This window comes from Dipteris shenzhenensis, chromosome 18 (assembly GCF_047967505.1).
Source record: "Dipteris shenzhenensis isolate YYH24624 ecotype China chromosome 18, Dip_SZ_1.0, whole genome shotgun sequence".
Lineage (NCBI taxonomy): Eukaryota > Viridiplantae > Streptophyta > Polypodiopsida > Gleicheniales > Dipteridaceae > Dipteris > Dipteris shenzhenensis.
In genome coordinates, this window is record NC_141613.1 from 39,066,562 (window position 1) to 39,092,085 (window position 25,524).

Here is a 25,524-nt window from a genome sequence, read left to right on the forward strand (position 1 = left end):
ATAAAGAAGTAATCCATATGTGTTCATTGTAAAATCTAGATAAATATGTGTCACGTCCAAATGAGGATTCAGTAATAATCCATGTGCCACGTCCAAATGAGTACTCAAGTAGTTAGCCATATGCCACGTCCAAATGAGTACTCAAGCAATTAGCCATATGTGTTTATAAATATTGTCACTTGAAAGACGTTGAACCTTGCCACATCCAAACGAGTACGTAGTAAGTAATCCATAGGTGCCACGACCAAATGAGTACTCAATAAGTCATCCATATGTGTTCATCGTGAAAGACATATAAGTATTACCTCAACAGATAAAGGACAAAATAAAAGGGTAAAATTTTTCTCTAATGATCATGATGGCCCACAAGGTCGAGAGGATATAACAGCCTTGCAGTTTTACATAGTTTTTGTGTAGCCTCTGGGGTTTACATAGTTTAGCCCAAGGTGACACTTCATAAAAATGCCACCCTCATGACTCCCTCCCACCAACTCATCAGTCTCTTCTACCTATTTGGACACAATTTCCTCTAAAGATCATGATGGCCCTGTTTAGAAACATTTGAACAAACTGGTGTGGAGATTCCCTTCCCTACAAGACTACTCATTTATACACTTTTTGGTCTCATACACAAAAAACTTCCAATGCTACTTTCTGTTGCAATTTTGAATGTCACAACCTTACAAGTATTTAAGTCGGTATGCACACGTCACATAGTGCTAAACACCTATACCCCATAGGAGAACGCAAAAGCAAACAATTGCCTTCTTTGGTTGGAAGGAACAGAAAACAGAATTCTCCCAAATTTTCAACCATTGAATTCAACATGGTATCAGAAAAAAAACAGCAATATAGGGAGTGATAGAGATGGAAAGGAGGTTGTGCAGGACAGAAAGGTCAACGCACTTTTGTGAAATAGAAGAAAACAGTGAAACACAAGGGATCAATGCTTTGTGGTTTTGAATGGTTTGGATTCTTAAGTGGAGAAAGGAGCATGCAAGGAGAAAAAGCACGTTTGGAAAGTAGTGGGAGTAAGAAAAACAAAGAAGGCAAATGGGTAGATGCACAAGTTGGCAAAGCAGCAGGAAAAGTAGGCAGACACAATGCGAATGAGGCACCAAACATAGGGAACAACGGAGACTGAACACTGATAGAAAAGATCCCAATGCTGTCAACTGCGTGGTCATAGCTCCTAATTTTTGAGCTTTACTTTGTCCCTATCAGCACTGAATACAAGATACATTGAAGTAGATCCCTTACCAAAACCCTTTCATCTTGCCATTTCATTAAAAGTTTTAAAAAAATTACATCTATATTTTTATGTTTTGAAGCAACTCAAAGCAACCAGTCCCAACATCCACTACTTGTCCAAGTATAATGCGTGATGATGGGGATTCTAAATAATCACACTGCTTTCCTAGTGTGCTATCTACCAAAAACTTGGAAGCTGTTTCAAAACTCATTTTTAAGAATGGTGAAGAGTTGGAATCGATACCAATCCTATTGCATGGACTGAAGCCTCCAGCATGAGTCATAAAATCTGCTATTAAGTTCAGATGCCTTATATCAACAGATATACCATAAGATAGAAAGACATTTTTAATTTCGGTAACAATGGTTGCTCGTGCTGCTTCTACACCATATATTTCTAAAACAGATGCAATGCTGTTGGTTGTAAGGCTGTTAAGGTCAAGATCATCACCCAGTGACCAAACTCCTTCAAAATTGATGCCTTCAGTTTGTAGGGCTGGTGTAGTCACATCACCTTTATAATCAATTACAGCAACACGGTCGATTCCACTTACAGATCTGACAGTGACCTGCTTGGCAACTCGCTCCACCATCTGTATCAGAGCAGAAAATAGTGATTTGAGTGGATTCTTTCTTTTATGTGAACTGACAACAAGAAACAAAGATAATGAAAGAACATTCTTGCAGTTACCTCTGGAAGAAGAATGTGAGGAGTGTTTTGCCTCACTGAGAACTGCATCTCAAACACTGATCCTTCAAATGAAATGCACTGAACTTTATTTATCAAAGTCTTCCTATGCTTCTTGTCATCTGGTCCTTTAAATGACCTTCTATCCTTCGCTGGTTGTTCCAACTCATCCTCTGAGTTATTCGATCTTTTTAGGCTGTCTTCGTTATCCCCAAATTCATCTTCGATGTTATCTTCAGTATCTTCTTCGACAAGTAGATGATCGGTAAGAGTCTTTTCATCTTCGTCAATCTCATCATCGTATGCCCTTTCATCAGTCTCTTGGTCTCGCTGCTTTTCAGCATCTGCTCCATCTTCTTCAGCTGCTCCCTCATTGTATTCATCATCTGCTTGCTCCCCATACTCACTTGGCCTTTTGAACTTCCTAGACTTTAACTCCTCTTCATCCCCAACTTCTTCATCTACCCCTTCGCCCAGCTGAGAGAGTGGCATTACCTGAACAGCATCTTTGGCATTTCCACCAGATCGAAATGCAATAGCCTTTGACAATTCTTTTGTAAGTAGGGGAATAAATTGGTCACGAATGGCCTGTTCAAACTCAAAACTTTGCAAGCGCAGGTGTGGAGGATATCTACTATCTGGGTGCAAATGTAATTTGACCTTGTATATCTTTCTCATTCTCCCCCCATGCACAGAAAAGGGAGCCACGGAAACCTCCAGTTGCTCTATCAAGTCTACAAAACGAATCCGAGATAAACGTGCTGCCAATCGTTCTGCGTCTTCCCTGCATTCCCCCCATCAATGTTATCAATTATTTCCTGGTAAGTCAACTTTAAAGAACTTTTTATAAAATTACACCCTTCCAAAAGCTTTGAGCACATTCTATGCAAGTAGCACTGCTGCCCAACATTTCCAACACCTATAACTCCAGTACAGGTACTGAAAGTACAGAACTTCTATGCCAATAAATAGAAAAAGAAAGGAAACTGTGTCCACTTAAGGAATAAAAAGAAAACGCAGTCACATGCCTTATGAACCATCGCAGAAAACATATCAAATCATAGCATACTCTAGGTTAACATCATATCAAAATGTCCGTCATGATTCAAGCCTAAGAGTCTGGAATTAAGACTTTGATTAGCAATGAATCATGATAAGGTCATAAAAACAACAAATACATGAATAATGATATATAACACTCCAAGAGAAGATGAACAACAGCAGTGCAGACCCAAGGCACAATGCAACACAAGACGGAGCAAGAGGAGATATCATATTGGATCACTGACTAGCAGTGATGACTACAACTAATTTGTGGAGACATATATGCCAATAATAGCATTCGTAGAAGAAAATGATGTGTGATTGATGCATCATCACGTTCATCAACATCCTATAAGCCTTGTGTCTTCGGTACAATCTCCTTACTCTTGCGCTGATTCTCTATTCTCTGGTCAAGACCTCTATATCAGGAATATGGCCTACATGGCCCGCTAGTCCCTCCACTCTCTCTACTATTGTGTATAAAGAATATGTAAGGTATGTGTATTTACTGAATACTGACCTGTAGCTTCAAATCCTAGTTAAGATCTGCCAAAGCAATTGAGACCATGGTTACAAGCATACACGTGTGCATGCTCAAGCAAATGTTTACCACAAAGGCATTTGGAAATTTGGGTTTTATGGGCCCTAAGCATGTCTGGGGCTTTTAAATTAAACTATCACGGAACACTTCAGATGCTTTGAAGATAACGTGTGTATGGCTGCGTCGGAACTACGGTCACTTGTCACACTCCAAGCTCCACAACTCACCGAGGCTAGTCCCAGCAGTGACACTTTTGGGCCTTATGGGTGCACTGGAAGTGCCATCGCCTGTCACACTCCATGCTCCCAAGCTTATCATCATTCACCAATGCACAACTCATTTCCCATCCTTCTGCTTGGGCCTACAAAGATTACGCTTGCATCTCTGCCTTAGTTACACTGAAACACGTTTCAAGGGCTATTTTGCCCGAAATGTTTCAGCAGAAACATCTCCCCCTTCAGAAATGGCGCTGAAATGTTTCTGAAGGGGGTGTGAAATGTTTCAACCCTGCTGACATGGGCCGTTTCAGAATGCCCTGTATTCTTCACATCACGATTTGTCACCACCTATTTGTTTTCCCTAATTTCAAGTTTGGAGGACCTTGGAGCTTGTCCAGCCCTTCTTGCACTCCCTCCAGTCCTTCAGCTTGCACTTCTTCAAGTTCTTCAGCCCTTCCACTCCTACAGCCCTCCTTCAGCCTCCACTCCTTGAAACTCTCCTTCAGCCCTCCTTTAAGCTTCAGCCTCACTCCTTCAGCCTTCTCTTTCAGCCCCCTTTCAGAGCTCCTTCAGCCCACTCTTTCAGCCCTTTGTTTCAGTTTTCTCTTCCACTCCTTCAGCTCCCTCTTTCAAGTTTCAGAAAGGGGGTTTACATTCATCTCATTGTGCTGAATATAGTCTCAAAACCACCTCTTCTAAACCCCCTTGCTGATGTGGCGTTCCCCCATTTCAGCCCTCCCGCCCATTTCCCGTAACTATGATCTCCGTTTTGTCACATCTTTATGGAAGTCGAGATATCCAGGATGCACATAGAAGTGAACTTGTGGGAAGCGTTTGATGCATCTGGTCCAAAGTTGCAGAAACTTTCCATACACATTGTCACAAAGTAGCACTGCCTCTCCATGTGAGAGGAATTATGGTATATTCTCCTTGATTCATACCAAGAACAGGAATAGATTGAAGAACAATGCACGCCTCAAGAACAAGAGTTATGACACAATGGAGGCTCTTAAGAAAGAGAAAGATGAGGACATCGTGCTCATGTTCTCTCATTAGACCTGTGTTTTCAAGTTTTAAGATCTACGTGTTCATGGGAATCATGGGTAGGCTATGTCTTTCTTGGCACAAGTATGCCGTATACCTAGAATCTATCATGGTTCACTTACAGGAAATTTTGAATTTTAGAGTCATATTAAGGTTGCATGCATTGAGCAATGAACTATGACAATTCATTAATCTTTAGACTGATTGATTTGAACCACATTTGGTGGAAGAGACGGAATTGGTTTCATAGACCAATCCATGCAGTGACACATATGCTCTATCCCTTATGGAAGGAGAAATCAATATGGAACAGTACTGGACACTTTTAAGCACCTAGACAAGCTGTCTCAATGATACGTAGGCAAGAATAGCTGAAAGGCCTAGCTGAAGATGGAAGCTTTAATCTAGGTCTTGACTCCTGCTACAAAATAGTAAACACTTAATAGTACTTGTCTAAATTCAATATACATTTGACCATTTTAGGATCGCGAATGACATTGTGGAGTATCACAATGAGAAGGGTCTGTCCATTACAAAGAGTGGATCGACTACCTATTTGCTTGGACATGGGGAGAGAAGTCTAATATCCTCAACATCAACCTCTAATGATCAGCACTTAGCATCCTCTCCCATGACTAGAAAACAACTACACTCCATAGAATTTGGAATGTTTGTAGATATATCCATAGGGGGAAAAGGAATCAATAGGCATGAGTATTGATGAATGAATCATGGAACATGAGCATCTCCGCTGAAAGTTGAGGTTTGCAGCCAATTTTCAAATTATTTACGTTAACGATTGATTATTGGCTTTGACTTCTTGAACTTTGTTTCATAGATTCAACACTCACCAAAAAGTTAGTATATGTGAACGCTAATAGAAAGTGCCTCAAAGACCTGATGACTTTGGCTTCAGACTGGAATCCAAGGCAAGTTAATTTGAACAATCACATTGTTGCAATGATTGATATATCTTAGCTTCTACGATGCAGAAATGAGGATGATTATGATTTCTTGAGAGATGCTTTGTTGCAAGCACGATGCACAACTCGCTCCTTGGCAAGCAGCTCCTCATACCAGGTCTGCTATTATACAAACATCACCGTAGGCAAACAACTTTTGGGTGGACCATCAATGTCAAGGTAGAGTTAAGCTAGACTTCAGCATGAGGATCCAGTTGAGGAGGATCCACCGGAGCAACAGCCTCAACAGCAGTTGGAGGATCAGCAAGAGAAGGAATCTGAGCCAGAGCTAAGGAAGAAAAGAAAGATTATTAAAATCTTCAAAAGACCGAATGGGTCTATGAGAAAAGAAGAACCTAATACAAAGAGCTGAAACATTGGAGCCTCTAAGCGGACATCAATACCCAAGACGAATATAGCATATCCATAAAAGTAGCAATCTATAAAGAAAATCTCTAATCTCATGGAGGGGCTATGATGTGGTATCACTAAGATGATCATCCGGAAGATGGTAAGGGGGAGCCCCACAATATACGAGGCTGTCGTGGCATGAAGCCTGTGATAGAGCACTGACAATGGTCACAATGTGTGGTCCATTGTGGTCTACTGGCTATGGCCCTGCGTCAGACAAGTACCATTGTCACCCCCATCCGCCGTGCCTCTAAGCATGGAGGGAAGGTCTCCCAATCTAATATGGGCCTCAACCTGCAGGTGGATCTACTGTGTCTCTTACTCTGGTCCTCCGATCCGTCATTTCCCTAAGACTTGCTAGTATGTGCTCTCTGACTTAAAAAACTCAGTGATCATGCTCTGAGTGGAGTCTCGCTATATACCCTGATCTCATCTATGTGTCTCAGCAAGTGCTCCCTGTGTCAGACGGCCTCATAAAGTGAAAGTCGCCAAACAGGACAAGAAACTAGATAGGGATCCAAAACGGTCCCTGAAGAGATATTGATAGCGATGTTGGATCTCATAGTAGACAGGGCATGTGAAAGTGAACTGCTCCTCTAACTCATCTCCTATCGATCACATAAAGTACAGATGCGACCATCTCTAGGTATGCCAATATTTCGCCCCTATAGGACAAAATGTTCTGAAACAAAACCTCAAAACCGATTTCTAGGTTTCTACCGAGAGACGTCTGTGGTCTTGGACCCTAGTCCAAAAAACCACCTCCGAAGATTCTAAGGGTACACTCAATATACTGCCCTGGTTGAATCAGTAGAATGGATTCAATTGGGAGCAGTGGGAGCAACTCTCCATAAAATCCAGTCCATTTTTAGTGCTCTCCTTTCAAGAGAGCAAATCTCAGAGACAAGATCCAATGGTCCCTGCATCATGCATTAAGACAAATAAGAGGAGAGAGATGCCTTCACCTAATAAATCCAAGGGTTTTTTTGGACACAGATCAAGTATTCTCCATCTCTATCAATCAGCTGGACAAAGGAATAAATGAATATTGTGTCATTGGTGAACCTTAATGCCTCTCTCAAAGACCAGGATATAAAAGCAATGGAACTATCTCGTCTGTATTATTATGGAAGGAGAACTTTCAAATCAATCATCCATGGTACAGTGGTCATAATATGAGGCTTCATGGGTTAATCATAGATGAAGACAGAAAAAGGAAGAGAAGACACCGCGAGATCTTTGAAGGAAGAGAAATGTACTAGCAAAATGAATTTCCAATATAAAGTTGGCTAAAGGAACACAAGTGGAGTGTTCAAAAGAAAGTCTGAAAAATTAGGAGTTACTGACACGCAACTCCTTTTCCCAAGCTGGTCACAAAAGGAAGTCAGAAAGATTAGACGTTATCAACTTGCTACTATGGCCACGCTCGTCACATTGAGCTTTGGAACAAGCAGTGTTTTAGTCTAGATTATTCTACTGTGTAAGCTTTGTAAGAGGACAGTTAATCATTGGTGGGATCTTGGAAGATACCAATGGGCGGTCAAACAATTATCAATTACTTAAGATCAAGAGAATGGCGAGGAAGAATCTGAAGTTACTAGTATCTAGCTCAAGTGGAGTGCCTTCCTTTGTGGAGGATGAATTGGCTACTTGCTCTGATTGGAGAGTGACCTTGCAGTCTTTCTCCAGCTACTGGTGGTAAGTGACAACAGCAAACTTCTATAGACTGTTACTTTAACCTCTCTCATTCAGTTAAGACAGGTTTGCTTGTGCACTCTATGCACTCTAGTCAAGGAGTGCCTATGCACCCAAAAATGTAGAGGCCAGCCATGTGGCAGCGGGTCATGTGATCGTTGTGGAACAGATAGAGGAAGTCTCAAATGGATTTGTAAGAATTTTTTATGGAGACAATGGCCAGCTTCAGCTTGCATCTTGAAGAAGTGAGTGGGATAGAATAGGTGCATCATGATACAAGTAGAGTGAACTCAAGTGAGGCAAAATCCATGTATTAGAATGAAGGAACATCCTCCATTATATAGAGTGAGAGAAAGGTGTAGGCACCTCCCCTACATCAGTGGCAATCAGCCCCTACATCAGTGGGATTGGCTAAATCAAAGGAACCTCCCATGTGGGGGCCTTTGTGCTTACATCATCACTTAGGTCACAGACTAGACACCTCATAGCGCGCACACACATGTGACTCCCCTAGATGCACACATGCACCTTAGAGCAAGCCCTTGATCACACTTATCCCAACATACCCCCCCTCAAGGGTTTGCCTCTTGCTATGTTAAGGATACATCTAGTCTCATAGTTTCTCATGCCATCTCACGGTGGTCAAGGATAAATCTATGGCTAGGATCTAATGCTAGCAAAGGTGCCCAAGGGTCAAGGTTTACAAAAATGGGATAGACCAAACACATATCACATACCCTACATCATATGGTGACCAGAGGTGATTTACAAAAGACAAAACACATGACATTCTTTTTGGAGTACTACTCTAGGCTGAGAACCTCAAAATTTGACCAAGTGATGATAAACAAAAATTCAAAGACAAATTGCTCAAAAGGCAAAGTCATTGTCTTCTACCACAAAGTTTGATACTTCATTTGTTGATGGAGTTCTCTCTTCAACCAGATTTGTCATACTCTTCTTTTTCTCATTGCAAAACTTCTCTGAGTATTTGTTCTTGCCACAATAAGAGCAAGGGTTGATTTTATAACAATCCTTCTCAAGATGATTGTTTTTCCCACAATGCTTGCATGCCTTGTACCTGTTCTTTGAAAACTTCACTGCAAGTGCTTCTGTGTGTACTTTACCCATTCTTGAAGTGTTCTTTCTTTCCTCTTCTTGTAAAGCACTGATGATGCCCTCCAGTGTGGGTTGGGGAAGATTCTTCAAAGTAGTAACAACATAGTCAAAGTCTTGAGGCATACTCTTCAAGAGCACAGCCATAGCATCATCTTCAGTGACTGAAGAGTTAATAGAGGCTAATTGTGTCATTAGACTCCTCAAAGTATTAGCATGAGCTACAATATTGTCTCCCTCCATTTTAAGTTCAAAGAACTTAATTTTCAAATTTAATTTAGAAGTATGAGAGCTAGCACCAAATAATATGTCTAACTTATGCTATGCTTCAAAAGGAAATTCCAAATCTGAAATGTGATGTACATAGTCATCTCCCAAACCTAATGCAATTATTGCATAAGCTTTCTCTATCCTTTTTGCATCTGCAGGTGTAGAAGTAGAGTCAGTTGCCTTCCCTTTACCTTTGGTTGTGGATGATTCACCTTCTTAAGAGGATTGAGTGCCTGCCTTGACTAAGTCCCAAAAATTTTCTTTCATAAGCATAAACTTTATCTTCATTTGCCAAGTGTGAAAGCCTTGGCCATTGAACTTATCAATTTTATAGGTAGCCATGAGAGGGTCTTACCTTTATCAGGCAGTGTCTTCTCTCTTACAAAATGACTAATCTTCTTGAACAAAGAAATCTCCCTTGCCATACAAATGTAGATTGCTAGAGATAAATTCAGAAAAGCCTAGTTGTTTAGCATATGCATACCCAGTTGACTTCTCCCAAAGTTTCTTAGCTGGGATCTTCTTTACTTTGAACTTTGTTCTTCTTGTAGTCTTCTCAAAGTGCTTAGCATTGGAAGAACATTGAGAACTTAGCATCTTGACAATATATTAGTCCCAATTGAACTTCAATCTGAAATTGCATTCTTTGATCTGTATCTTAGCATCACTTTATTTCTCAAACATCATCCTAGCATTTACTCTAGCATCAAGTTTTTAAAACTGTCAAAAATGCTTTGCAAAGAACTAGCTCAACTTGGAGGGCAGAATTCTCACAATTGGAGAAGAGTTTGAAAGGGCTTTCTGTGCAAAAGTAAAGCTTGAGTACCAAGGTAAGTTCAGCACAGAGCTTAGGCGAAATCATGCGCCATTCTGTCTAGGAGAACTATTCTTTTCTTGATTTCTCCTCGCTCCAGCACGCATTGGCCCTCAAAATTCACCGACGGCAAGCTGTAGGCATTGCCTAACTTGTGCTTGAAGGAATTTGGCAATGGGTGAGCACAGAAGTGGAATTGCACGATTGGTCGACGACCTTTGTCTGGATCAGCAAGGGTGACGACGACCATATCTGAAGGAATGCTCTAAGCCAGAGGTGTGCCCCAGGGGGTAGAGTCTTCAACTAAGACAGCGTGGCAAAAGGCACAAGGAATAGAGAGAACAGAGCTTAGCCATTTCTGAGGAGGAAGGAAGAAGAAAGCTTCAAAAGGAAGTGATGGAGAAGATGATGAGGTGGCACTACCAAAGTGAAATCTCTAAAACCTACCAGCTCTGATACCAAATGAAGAAGTGTGTGGGATAGAATAGGTGCATCACGATACAAGTAGAGTGACTCAAGTGAGGCAAAATCCATGTATTAGAATGAAGGAACATCCTCCATTATATAGAGTGAGAGGAAGGTGTAGGCACCTCCCCTACATCAGTGGAAATCAGCCCCTACATCAATGGGACTAGCTAAATCAAAGGAACCTCCCATGTGGGGACCCTTGTGCTTACATCATCACTTAGGTCACAGACTAGACACCTCATAGCACTAGGTGTGCTTCAACTGCACACACACACACACGACTCTCCTAGATGCACACATGCACCTTAGAGCAAGCCCCTGATCACACTTATCACAACACAGCTTTCATCTCAGCTTCATTTTTTGATTGATGCAATACCGTCTACAGCATGTGATTAAATTATTCTCACATTCCACAACTTACGTTCTTTTCTCGGTGTGGTAGCTTATTCTGATATCATTTTCACATGCACATCCTTTCTCTTTCTAGGATCTCACAAATAAACTGTCCAAAGCTTCAATCTCTATTACTTGCAAATGTAAAGGTATACGTGTGGTACTATTGAACCTCTCATGAAGCTTATGCTGATAATATACATGCCTCTCTCTTTCTATGAACTTTGAACTCTTCCATAAATTGTCAGAGCTTCCATCTCTATGTTGCTGCATATTTGTTATAGTTGCAAGTGTGACAGTATGTGCAGTAGTTGAATACGCCATGCATGCACTAGATCTCTCTTAGTTCTATCAATTGTGAAATGATTTCTGAACTGATCAAGAAGAACACAATACAGCAAGGAAAAAGAGGTCAAGGGGACAAATAGCAGGTTTACGGAGAAATCCCTATTAAGTTCCAAAGGTTTTCTAGGACCAGATGAAAAAGTTTTTGGCAATAGCTCCTTCTCATCCAGTCAAATGAAAAAGAAGAGAGAGCATTTAGGGCTTTGCTGTATCACAGCCAGGATGGTAGTCTCATCTGAAAACTGGGCTGACTTTCAAGATCCAAAGTTCGCCAACTCTATACAGTGGTCATCACTTGGAAGAATGAGCCAATGCTTGATTCCTTCCGAGCTTTGAGAAATATGGCTCTGACTAAAAAGAAGGGTCACTGAAATATAAATATAAAATTATGGAACTTCTTTCCCTGGTTAAGCTTTCAAAACAATCAGTATACAGCCATGGCAATATAGGGACATTGATCCACCTGGTCTTTCCATGGTGAAGAGGACAAGTCATCACTGGGGTGGCAATTTTCTTTGCTGCTGTCATGAGAATCTCACGCAAGCGAGGAATTCCAAGCGTCACATTCATTTCTCCTCGTCCAGCAAAGTGAAACGTGTTCAGCCTGCAGTAATGATCAAGTGAGCATAGAGTTTCTTTCACAATCAACCAATTCACGTAAAAATACCAAGTGTCGGTCCTTCATTGCTGTATGAGTTTCTGAATGGAAAATAATAAGCAGATTTTGGAGTTATTTATTTGAAGGAAACAATCATATTTGGAAAGCCAACAGTGATTGCTCATGGACCCACAACCCAATCCTCTTCAATAATGATTACCAGATTTAGACTACACCAACCCTTGATCACCAATTCACAAATAGACAATCCTAAAACTTTTAAAATGTAAAACATTCACTGGAAACCTGAATGAGATGTTGACCATATCATACAGAAATTTAACCGAAATACAAACTGAGATGATAGATTGAAGAACACTTTTTTCCAGGGCAAGGTCTGTATGGACAGCTTTGTTCTAATATACTTGAGTTCTGAACATGAAATCTTGTAAATAGCTATTTTCCATCATGACCATTGCAAGAAGAATACAAAAAGGCCAATTTGCTTAACGACGTCTTAAGGTGTCATCTTTTCACTTCGTTAGTGGGACACTTGTTCAGCATAAAAGTAGTTGTAAATACAGCCCCTTCCCAAAATATTTGGGCATTCTCATGTCTTTGAGCATAGAACTCACTGCCTAAACAAGGTGCCACTCCATTCTGCTTTTCCACTGTTTTAGAGCATAGGTAGTGGCTTGATGCCTGTTTTCTAGAGCAATCTTTTGAACCTGCCTTGCCAGTCATGAGAAGGGCCCCTCCCACACCTACTCACATTCATATCCACTTTGATCACGCCCTTGACCCGGTATACGAGAGCCACCTAGTTTCAGAGCTTCCAGCTCTACTTGGTGACGAGATGAACCTCACGCGTGTTTTAGAGGTTCTTGTCTCGGTAGTATAGGATGCTGCCATCAGATCTTTTCCTATGACCCGATCTACACATGTTCCAAACGGGAAGATGCCCCAAAACCCATGGTTTGATGACGAATGTAGAAAGAAAGAAAGTCTAAAATCCTTCTACAAACAAGCTGTGTGGGTGGAGCTACTGAACGAGCATCCACTCCAATGCAGAATGCAATTGATAAGTGCTGAGTGCTACATAGTCATGTCACAATGATTAGTTCTGACTGCTACATAGTCATGTCAAAATGATGATCGTGTACACAACACTAACATCCTCACCATTAGAGCGTCAAGGAGGTAGTGAGAGCATAAAGTCAAAGATAGAGTTGTTCAAAACATGGTGGGAGAGAGAGAGAGAGAGAGAAGGTTAGGGTGTGAGGAAATGATGCTCAAATGAAGACATGATAAAGGCTTTCATTCATTCATCAAGTATATAATGACAAGTGAAGTACAAGCCTTTATATAGGTACTCACACACACTCTAGCACCTAGTGCATATGGGATAAGTCCCATGGTGACATGTGGCACTCACACAAGACTCACACACATAAACTACTACTAGATCACCTAGTACTACACACTAACACACTCTTTGACTATGATATCTCCAACACCCCCCTTCAGAGCAAAGAGGTGTGAGACCCAACACGCAAGAGTAGACCGATCCCCCCTCCACCGCAATACTGCAAAGAGCAAGTCCAACCATCCAACACCTCCCGTGTGATAGTGACTTCTCAGTCAGCTTGCAACCGGCAAGAGCAAACCATCACTCGTCATTCCCCCTTACTCTGAACTAGGTGGTCAATACCATCAACCAAAGTAAAACACAATACAATCATTTTTGGGGGACAACCCAAGGCAGAGGACCTCTTATTGACTCCAAATACATTCAATTTAGAGGGACAACTCAAGGCTGAGAACCTTTATGTGACGCAACACAAACACACATAGCATAGGGGCCTAGAAATCCCAACCTTGGTCAAATGGATCCTCGTCGTCAAGAAAGAGGCCATGAACCTCTGTTGTAGCTGCATGTATCTCCTTTGGGGGCTCTTCGCATTCAGCTTCCTCTTCAGCAAGAAAATTGGCATAATGCTTCTCTTATTCCTGTGCTGTCTTCTTGAAGCAATGGGCTTCAATGTGTCCTTTCCTTTTGCAAAACTTGCAAATAATGTTCTTGTTGGTCTTCCATTTACTTGTGGAAGCAAATGCATGATCAATAGGAGAGGCAAGAGCGGCTTCCTTATTGCGACGATCCTTCTCAATGAGGAGGGCCACCATATCATCCAACGTGGTAGTGGCAAGACGAAGGATCTCAAGAAAGTGCTCAAAGCGAGAAATGCCATGCATACTCTTCAGAAGGACAGCCATCTTATCTTCATCATCAGGAACACTCTTCAAACTTGAGAGTTGTTGAACAAGAGATTGAAACCGGGCTAGATGATCACTCAACTCATCACTCTCTTCCATTTTCAGATCATAAAATTTAAGCTTCAAAAAGACTTTAGAGTTGGTGATTTTATTACCAAAGAACTTCTCAAGGCGATCCCCAACCTCCTTAGCAGTTGACTTGAAGTCCACATGATGAATGAGAGAGTCAGCCACGCAAAGACCAATAAGAGCAATGGCCCTGGCATTCTGTTGCTTTCATAAATTGCGTTGTTGCTGTTCCTTAACAACATCCCAAACTCCTTCACGCATCAACAATAGTCGCATCTTGGTTTGCCACGTGGGAAACCCTTCCCCCTTGAACTCCACCACGAGTAGGGAACTTGAAGAGAAGAAAGTCATGATGAAAGAGGGCTTCCAGAAGGCGTGCAATAAGGTGAGGAGACCAGCAAATATGATGGCTGGCAGAAGGCTCCAAAACACGAGCAGTCCTCACGTGGACAAGTTGGGTGAGGAAATGGTCTTAGAGATTGCTGGAGCAGCTGGTCGAAGGCTGGAACCACTCAAAAACCTCCACAGGCAGGTCCGAAAGCAAAGTCGGCTCAAGTAATGCAGCTGTAGAAGCCTGTAGCAGAAATTCGATGGCTTGGTCTGCTCCGAAATGCACGGAGCAGCACTTGGAGAGGCTGGAAAAGCTCCGAATTGAAGACCCTGATCACCACGCAGCACTTGGAGGCAGACAGATGATCGGCTGTAGGATTGGAGTCACTTGGAGGTGCCGACTATGAAGCAAAGATGGCAGCAGCTGCAGGTTGGCCTAAGGAAACGACCCGACTAGCACGCAGGAAAGCCACCAAGAGCACCTAGGAATGAAGGTGGCTGGCTACGGAGAGGACAAAACAGGGTGAAAACCAAGCTATGGAGGGCAATTGTGTAGAAAAGAAGAGGCGAGGCAAAGGTGATTACAAGAGGAGAAGCAATCGAGGTATGTGGTGCAGAAACCCTAGGCGGAATGAGCCAGCAGAAAAGAGAAGGCAGCAAAGGACAAAATAGGGCAGCTGAGCAGATTTAGGGTTTCGAATTAGGGTTAGGGTTAGGTCTAGGATGACATGGCATCTATGGCTATGGCAAGGCTAAGTGGCTCTGATACCATGTTGAAAACATGGGAGAGAGAGAGAGAGAGAGAGAGAGAGAGAGAGAGAGAGAAAAGGTTAGGGTGTGAGAAAATGATGCTCAAATGAAGACATGACAAAGGCTTTCATTCATTCATCAAGTATAGAATGACAAGTGAAGTACAAGCCTTTATATAGGCTACTCACACACACTCTAGCACCTAGTGCATATGGGATAAGTCCCATGATGACACGTGGCACTCACACAAGACTCACACATAAACTAGTACTAGATCACCTAGTACTACACACTAACACACTCTTTGACTATGATATCTCCAACAAGAGTGCTGACGACTGCCCACGGACCTGGTCCTATGTCGTCTCCTAGTCGTAGCTCTACGTCTAATAAGGGCTACAGTGACCCCTGTCAGTGGAGCCCTAACTCGGAATAGAGAAGAAATACCCCTAAGCATAATCTATACATCAATCCTCTGCCTGAGCTATCGTGTTGTTGGCTCTATGTCACGATCATGACGGGGCCCCGTGGTGTGGGAGCCCGCATGGTCTGGCCAGAAGAACTCAGTGATCGAGCTCTGAGAAGAGTCTATCAAGGAGGTATGTTCATGTCTCCGTGATCGAAATAGATACTCGCGGTGTCTAACTGCCTCATGAATGAAGGTGGCTAAGCATCTTTAGTCTGGAAAGGAGAGAAAGCGGAATAATATCCTAAAAGTGTCTCTGAGGAGTCAATAGAAGCGTCCTTGGATCTCATAGTATACTGGACATTTGAAAATGAAATGCTCCTCCGACTCATTCTCCTGGATGTCACATAATGTGCATATGCGCCTATCTCTAGGCAAACCCTCAACCCTGCCACTCTCGATGGGGATTCTATGTGAAGAGACCCGAAACTACCCAATAGAGATCCTCAGTGAGTGGGGTAGGTGGATTTGCATATACCCTGGTGGGTCGATAAAACCCACCGCTGTGATATGTAAACAATGATCCATGTAGAAGCTGAGCTTCACTGGAAGCCCGCTCGGTCCCAACCAAGTCCCGAATGCGTGTAGCTGCAAAAGATCCTCACGAATGACTTGGTTGACCTCATGAGATAGGAGAGGGAAAAGCGTGTCAATGCTATATTGGAAGGAGGGAGTCTATCCATGTGGAGTCCCAGTCGCTCAAACCATCTCTCTGTGCATGAAACTAGCATCTATGATCACCTGCTGTTGATAGTGCCATAGAGGATAACAATGCTAGCCACGTTAATCCGATGCGTCTAGAAGTGCAATCTCTGTACCTCCTCACCCCAAACCCCAAACCTTTCTAAAAGAGTCATCTATAAAAGTTCAGAACGATTCATTGTTCAAATTCCATATTAGATTTTGAGTGCATACGATAAAGGGGGCTTGTGCCCTCATTGCTTATAATTTTGCATCTTTCCATCAATACTTCCCTCACAAAAGAAGACATGTGGCCATAACAAATCCAAGGCATCCACAACATTAAGCCTTTTGTATTGCAAAGACTTTTGGGGTATATATATTAATATAAAATCTTGGTGAAAGCTATCAAGCTCATTTTTTAAGTTTCATAATATTGGTAGAATGTAGTACTTTTTTATATTTTTTCTTTTAAATTTTGAAGGAACATGAAAATCCTGGTGGCGAAAATTTAAATTTTATTTCATAAAAGTTTCAAATCTTGGCGAATGTTTCAAACATTTATTTTTATTAGGGCATACAAACTTTCGACGCCAATATGAAAGTTTAGCTTTTTAACGAAACTAACTTGAAAAAAGAATCCATGATTCCTAGGTAAAGCGATAAGAAGAAGGGGAAAACTTAATGTGAGTCCTTCTATGCAAAAGATCTAATAGTGGGCTCTTCTAATGTGGATATGCATGTTCTCTTTGTTTCACATTCAACAACACCATATATCTGTCCCAAAAATGCATCACAAGCATTAAAGTGGCTGTGCACCAAATGACAACAAAGAACCCCCGTTCGAAAAAGTGCATGCCAGAGATAGTGGCTGCAAATAATATCAGCATCCTAAGGTGCACATTCATCTTCCAAGGCTTTTTGTCACCTATAGATACACCGTCGTCGTAGTATGTGTAGCTTATGTATTCTGGCTCAAGTGTGTAAAGTAGATGTTGTGTGTGCTTACATGATAGAATCATTCATCGACACGATTGGGGTAATGAAGAGTTTATGTTTTAGAAGGAGGTGCTAGGGTGCAAAAGTAGGTTCCAGGGTTAGGAGGAGGATCTAGGGTTTAGAATCACGTCCTACAAAGCATGCTTCTCACAAAGAACCTGTATCTTGTCTACTTCTACTTAAAAAGCATCGACACGAATCCTACAAAACATGCTTCTCACAAAGAACTTGTATCTTGTGTCCTACTTAACAAATTCCTTTTGTGCCCAAGCAATTTGCAGAAAGCCAATAGCAAATTCTACAGGTAAGCAAACTGGAAAATAGTAGTAGTCAACTGAATGTTGTTTATGATTATGATGCATATATATCATACCAAGCATGTGACAAGGGACGAAGACAATTGACACAAAAACCCAACAACTAACATTCATAATATCAAACTTGTCCAAAGAAATACGTCATCTGGGTAGACGGCTCTCCGATCGATTGAGCAGCTAGGACTCCTACAGGCTCCCCTGGTTCAGCACAGCTTGACAAGAAATTGAGACACATTAGATCCCTAAATTCCAAACGATCTTTATGCCTCCTCAGACCCAAACCCCTTCTCTTTGTCTTAGGTAATGTCTGCAAAAAGTCTTTTAGCTGGCTTTCAAATGATTCGGAGACGATCTCGAAAGATGATTGGTTCTCTTGCAAAGTTTGTCCTCCTTTTTGAAACTTGCAGGCGTTTCCCCCAATCTTTTTGGATATCAGGTTATGATTCTAGAAATGCAACAAGTTAACCAGCCTGTCATAATTTTTCCAAAGACCAGAAGCCATGCTTTCTCTTATTAAGTCTACAAAGGCACCAACCCAAATCTAATTTTAAAAATGTAAGATATTACGTCCAGAACGGGGCAATGGCTGGAGACCTACCACAGCCAGCTCTTTAAAACGTGTGAGATATTTGGTCTTCATGACATCAATACCATCCTCTCCATATCGGAACTGAATGATGGATCCATCTGAATTGCGAACGGTGTAATCATAATGCACTCTCAGACACTCCAGATTTTTCATGAGGCATCTTTGCAGATAACCACTTCTTGATGTCTTTACAGCAGTGTCAACAAGTCTGAAAGGATCCCAAAAAAACAAGTTTCACTATTTTGTTGTATAATTGTAAAGCAAAGAAGCCGAACTTGGTATAATTGTGAAGGGCTGCTTCGGCATTACAGTGCCTCATTAGCATGTTAATGTGTCGTATAAAATAATCACGCATCTCACATGCAACAGTTTTAAAAAGGCCTCAATGCTACAGCAGATGAAAAAACAAGGAGCCAACCAATACATCATTTCAGTTTGGTAGAAAACCCATGGACGTGTTTCAAAAGGGAGACATGTTCAAAGATGTACACACTACACATTATCTGATGGACATTATTACTATATTTTCTATTTTTCAGCTAATGCTTATTTATTCTTGTGCACCTACTTAGTGATAACACATGTGAGTGTTTTGTCTGAGCTCTTTCTTATAGGACTTTGCACATCCAAGTCAGACATCTTCTACAAATCCAAAGCAATGGTCTTCTTCAGTTCAATGATCACATTATCCATGATTCTTACACCATGAGACTTATCATGTTAACATGGTAGTGACACCTTTATTAGCCACACCTCATATTTCTATGTGTACAACAAATCACACTACAATGACAAGATGTTGGGAGTTAGTGCACGGGTGGACTCCACCACATAGAGTTATTTTACAACCCATAGGTTTGTCCAAGTCCTTATGACTTGATGATCATTTACCAGATCACCCTCCTCCTGTCAGCATGCCTTACCAGATTGAGATCATCTCCACGTTCATCGAGATTCTGTACGCAATACAAAAGGACAAATGGTCAGCAAGGTGTGTACCGTATCTATCCAAATACTAGCCAATGTGTGTGCAGGATAGAACTAGAAACCATCCATAATCCTCGCCAGAATCTGTCCACAGAGGGCTTGTGCCAGTCTATATGGAGAATCAAGAACGTCATTCAGAGAGCATGACTCAACCGAATGTCGTCAAACAGAAGGTCCAAGAAGAGTCATGCTCTTGTAAAACACATGAGGCCCCACGAGAGTCGTGGAAAAAGGAGCATGTGTAAAGGTGCTTAATAATCTAGCAATCCCCTTCCAGGTGCTCCTCATTGTGTGTAGTCCCATAAGCAATGCTAGATAGACTCCTCAGCAAAAAGCCAAGGGATATGTGTGGAATCTGCCCGAACATGGACCTCCATTGGTTCACTGTGGTCCTTCCATGAATAGAAAGCCAAAAGAAAAAAGTGGTTTTTCTATTCCGGAGGGATTTCTAGAGTCTCTTTCAAAAGGATTTCTAGAAATCAGTAGCAATCTGATAATTCTCCCAATGAGGAGCTCTAGTGTGCTTTCCAGCCTCTAAGGCTGAGCTGAGAGCCAAAGCCTCCATGAATGTGACCTGGGTTAGGATCTAGGTATCATCCTTGAAGCCAAAAAACACTGCTACACATGACCTACAGACCTGACAGGCTGAAATGCAATATGCATAAGGATGTCATATGTAGATCTGGATAACATGGCCTTAGAATGAACATCGAAGACCAAGGGATCATCGTCTTATCCTCGTAGTCCTACAACCTGAAGTGGGATCACCTGATCTCGTAAAGGCTCCTAGCCAAGTATCCTGAGGATAAAATCTATCCTTCAAAAAAACCCAATCCAAGGGTATGGCTGCATCAATCTCCCAGATTCTTCCTGCAATTCCTGAAATCTACGATCATCTGGAAGGCTTTTCAAGACCTTTTAAGAATCCACTGAGGGACCAGGACCTCTCCGCAACTAGACCACTACATATAGTGAGAAGTGCCTGATGGTCTACCATGATCATCAAGTATATTGTGATCCCACATGACTGGCCACCTATCAATCTCTTCCCAAGAGGAAGGGGAGACTCTCCCAAGAGTACTCCTAAAGCACGCCCAAGCTTTCAATAGCAGCCATAAGAGGGGAGGAAGGAGCCCTGAGCTGGGCTGAGGTAAATATCCACCTAGTACTATCCATCCAATCTTCACCTGTGGAATGAGAGTGCATCTATCAAGATATCCTTCTATGGTTTCTGTCTTGGCAAGGAACTTTTGACCACAATCTTGCATAGTAAAGCTCTGCTAGGCAAGCCTAGATCTATTATATTGAGATGTCCTTCCATATGGGTAGGATCAAAGGCTCCCAAGCCATCCTGTGGTGTCTGCTAAACAATCTAGACTACTCCAAAGAAAATTCCTTATCAGCCTTTTGAGCTGCGTGATGCATTCTCTGAAATGGCACTAACAAGAGCAAACAAAACATGCTGTGGCCAGCAATACTTGGTTGACCACCACTACCCGGAATCTAAGTCACGTTTGACTAAGCTGCAAAATAGAATTTCCTCCTGATAGTCTCCAACATTGGCGCGATTTGCTGCAAAGGAGAAATGCCCATACCGATGTGTAGCCCAAATATCTAATAGAAGCACCCCCCTAAATCCAAGTTAAACCAAAATCAGCCATGCAACTTGAGTGTCTTAGCCACTCCAATTAATATGTGCACCAGCTGCCAAACAGAAGTATCACTCATCATCCTGTAGTCTCAGCCTAGTAACATCTGCCTGAATTCCCAAAAATATGCTCATTGCTTCAGCCACAAAAATATGCTCATTGCATCTCTGGTGAACTGATCTAGAAATCTGAAACCTCTCTCCCCTTTCTTCTCCAATGAGCACCTAGCTGTGGTCTGATCTGTACAAGGAAGAAACCCTTGTAATCTAAGCATTCGAGAATCCAAAGCATTGAAGAGCACCCTCTAGAAAACCCAAGTGAATGGGCTTTTCTTACGTCCCATTCGACCAACAAAACAGGAGCGGATGTGGCAAAGTATGAAAGGGATCATCTATCCAAGAATCTCTTTCTCACTGAGATGAAAGAGAAAGGCATCCCAAGCTGCTCTCTAAAGTAAATGAATGGCACCTTCTCTCCCTCCTATTTTCATATGTTGAAGTCGCCTCCAATAATCCACGACTCTACAATAGAGGCCCAAGAAAGAAGTTCCTTCCAGAAAAGGACATGGTCCCTTTGTTGTTGGGAGCATAAAGGTTGAGAAGAGTAACCTTACGTTCCTCAAACAACAAAATAATCCATTGTGCTCTGCAGGGTATAGTAACATCATGTCCAACCACAAAGTGAAGAAAGGTATATGATATTGTAATGCATACTCCCCTCTAGTGCCCAAAGCAAGAGACCAAAAAGTATGACTTGGGAGCAGTTTACCTGATTTTGAGCAATCTCTTGCATCAATTTGTGCTCGCATCAATTCATGCTCCTAAGATCAGTGGGTCCCCCAGTAACCCTTGGATGAAGCTGATTTCAAAATAGCTAACTACGGCAGCGATGAGGCACATCACCAAGGCCATGTATGTTCCAATTAACAATCCTCATCGTCGGGAGAAGCTAGGGTGGTGGAACACCTTAGCCGACCTGGTGATGCAAACTACTCCCTCCTCAGTAGAAGATCTCTTAGAGTACTGTAGAGGAGGAAAATCCATATAGGAAAGAGCTCCCACACCTGTGGTAGGAGACACCCTGTCAACAGGAATACCAAGAGCTGAATCTCCAAAAGAAGAGGGTACAAACTCGACATCTCCAAGGTCAACCTGGGGAGAGAGAGATTTTCTCCGAATGTACAAATGAGGAAGATGCAAGAGCCACACACTTCCCTAGACAAGGAAGGGAGATTAAGGAGCTGAGGTGAAAGGGGGCTGCTTGAACAAAGGATGAGGATGTGGAAGAGGATCCAAAGAAGCTGCATCAAAGGCTTGGTCCAAAACTGGGGTTGGGGCAGCTGAGATATCGCTGGCTGCAGCTCGTGAGAATCACTAGCAATGACCAAAATTGGATTTCACTAGTCCCTATTGGAGGGCAGTCTGAGGCATGAGAAGTGCCCTCCTGATTTGCAAGTGGTGGGGGACTATTTGTCACCCAACGTGGGGTATGGGGTAGTAGGTATGGAATCGGAAGCTAGATCAATAGGTGAGGGACACGTAGCTAGTGCCGAACATGTAGGAGGTTCCGTGAGAGCACTTTGTTGAGAACGAGGAGGGGGGTTGGGGCAGCTGAGATATCGCTGGCCGCAGCTCATGAGAATCACTAGCAATGACCAAAACTGGATTTCAATAGTCCTTAGTGGCGGAGGGTGTGAGGCATGAGAAGTGTCCTCCTGGTTTGCAGATGGTGGGGGACTAACTGTCACCCAACGCGGGGTAGTAGGTACGGAACAGGCAACTAGAGCAAGAGGTGAGGAACACGTAGCTAGTGCCGAACATGTGGAAGGTTCCGTGAGAGCACTTTTTCAAGAACGAGGAGGGGCTGCACTAGAAGATTTATTCGCATTTTCTTCTTCTTTGGGCGATCTCTTAAAAAGTGCCCAAAGGTCTTACATATCCTACACCGATTCTGTCTCCTCGTAATCTCGATTCTCTGCCAAAAGATAGAACCATTTGGGCGCTAGAGCATAATATGATCATCTAGTATGTTCGGGTCAGAGACATAACTTTGTGAACCCCATCATATCTGATTGTTCCCACTGCAGACAAGGAAGGGGGGTTCGGTCGGGGGGGGGAGGGCTCTCTGATCTACACAGGTTGGTGGCAAGAAGTCGATGGTAAGCCTGAGGCAGACATGGGAATCTCTGGTAAACAGCGAAGTAACCCGCATGTCCTCCTCTACCAGATCAAGCCCAAAGTGAAGGGGGTGAGAGAAATCCTTTGGGAACCAAGTGCCAAAGGACTAGCCTATAGTACTGTGTTGGTGGCCTTCGCGGATTTAAAAACCCCTTGGTTCTGCTGCAAATCGTTGTTACTCTTGGCCAGGGAAGCTGCATTGCATTCGTACAGCCTTGCTGTACTTGTGCCTGGGGAGAGCTGCCCCAAATCAGGGTCATTTGCTGCCCTAAACCTGCTCTTTGCAAAGTGTTTAATAGCTTCAAATTTCGACTGCAAGAGCAGCAAGGGGAAGCTCCAAAATCAGTGCGGGTTTAGCTAGTTTTTTCTTGCTCCAAGTGTCAACTTCAACAGATCCAAAAACGAGAATTCTAACAGCAGAAAGTCAGGTTCAAAAAGGCGATTTTAACAGGTTCAAATTTGCAGTGAGTAGTTCCTTTAGCCCCTCCCTCTTCCCTCCCTCAGCCTCTCTCCCGGACTCTCCCTCTTCCTCAGCCTCTCCCTTTACCTATCAGCTTCACCCCCTCCCTCAACCCCTCCCTCTTCCCTTAGCCCCTCCCTCTTCCCTTAGCCCCTCCGTCTGCTCTCAGCCCCTCCCTCTCCCTACTCTTAACTTCCCCTTAGAGTTCCTACCCTCCACTTTTTTGTCTCCCTCGGCATGTCCCCTCCAGCCTTTGCAAAATGGACAGATCTCCTTTGTGTTGGAGTCGGCTTCTCGCATTAATTGATCGTCGAATGGATCCCCTCCCCATCCAAGCAATCCTCGACCACTTCCACCGGCTGCGAGAACCTTCAAAAGATGAGCTGCTGCAGCTCAAGAAGGATGTGGAGGTTGAAAGCCCCACACTCTCTTTTCACGCGTCCATGGGTCCCACCTTTCTTGGTTATAGGCCAGGGACTGGATGCTTTCTGCTTTACCCTCAGAGCTCGTCCTATGCCTCTTAGCTATTGTTTATTGGGAGGATGGTTTTTCTAGGTTGGAAAGTCCAGGCGCGCAGGATCTGGAGCAGATTCGAATGTATATGAGCAGCTTCCAATCAGGTGCAAATCTGCAGAAGCATGTAGCAGGAGGGAAAACGTCATTTGCAGATGCATCCTTGGCAGGTCCTGGAGCAGGTAGGGGGTAGGAGGAGGTGAGAAGGCTTAGAGGCTGAGAGGGGGGCTGGGAGGGAAGGCAGAGAAGCTAGGAAGGAGAGAAGGAGCACGACGGGGAGCAGGCTCAATCCTTGTGGTCTTGGCCAGTTTTTAAAATCCCTCTAAAGAGCCAATTGAATAGCATTCGTGTGCAAGATGGGGAGTTCCCCATATATCTATGTTTTAACTAACCTGTCATGCTCATTTCATTTTTGACTTCTTTTCATAAAATTCGGGGTTAGACCCAACCATATGAAGCACCAGTTGTTTTTGCCACCCCGGTTGATGTTTTCCCACTTCTGGGCATAGTTTTCTGCTCCAGAATTAATAATTTCATTCTAGAACATTGCTAGTCACTTTCGGGTTGATGGTTGTGCGCTTTGGCACCATCTAGCATCTTTTTTCATTATGAATTCATTGCTGGTCATTGATTGAAGCTGTTGGAACAGCTTTTATTTGGGTACAAGAAGATTTCTCAGTGCTTTACACTAGAATGTAGAAGATGATTTTAACAATGTTTGTGGAAAGAGGACGAAAGAAGCATGAGGACTAAGCTTTTATTGTGTTTCATTGGACGAGTTTTGGACATTATTACTATATTTTCTATTTTTCTGCTGATATTTATTTATTTATTGTGCACATACTTACTGATCACATATGAGTGTTTTGTGTGAGTTCTTTAGTACAGGACTTCATGCATCCAGACAAACATCTTTTACAGATCCAATGCATTGGTCTTCTTGAGTTATCCATGGTTCTTACAGGTTCTTACACCATGAGAACTATTTTCTTAACATGGTAGTGACACCTTTCTGCAAAAGGATTAGCCACATCTGACACTTGCTATGTGTGCAGCTAGCCACAGTACGGTGACAGGATGATTCAAGCATATTCAAAACATAAATGCATTATGAGCATTTACCAAAACTGTCAAACTGCAGGACAGTGCTCCAAAGATAAGACTGAAAAATGCCTCAAATCACTTCCAATGGTCAAACATCCAAAAGACCAAAGATAACTGACATAATAATGAAACTTTCTAGCACTTAACCATATTCAATGGTTCATCTTAGAAGCAGATATCACTGTTACCCCCAAATTGAGCAGTCTGAAATTGGAGGGTGCAATTGAAGCTGAAGAGAAAAGCTTTGGGAGGGCTTTCAAAGGCAAATGGAAGCTCTTACTGAGGACTACTTCCAGCA

General features: G+C 42.6%; 1 protein-coding gene across 1 annotated transcript in view; it reads right to left on the reverse strand.

Moving 5' to 3' along the window:
* Nucleotides 1–1,273: 1,273 nt before the first annotated feature.
* The window catches only part of NRPA1 (nuclear RNA polymerase A1), a 58,717-nt gene continuing 34,466 nt past the window's right edge, over nt 1,274–25,524 (reverse strand). The window contains exons 9-13 of the mRNA XM_087389255.1: nt 18,346–18,544; nt 17,888–18,192; nt 11,727–11,867; nt 1,943–2,723; nt 1,274–1,844 (exon numbers count right to left, since the gene is read on the reverse strand). Of these exons, the coding sequence (XP_087245381.1) occupies nt 1,311–1,844; nt 1,943–2,723; nt 11,727–11,867; nt 17,888–18,192; nt 18,346–18,544 (1,960 nt within the window). The 3' untranslated portion in view covers nt 1,274–1,310. The remainder of the gene's footprint in view (nt 1,845–1,942; nt 2,724–11,726; nt 11,868–17,887; nt 18,193–18,345; nt 18,545–25,524) is intronic.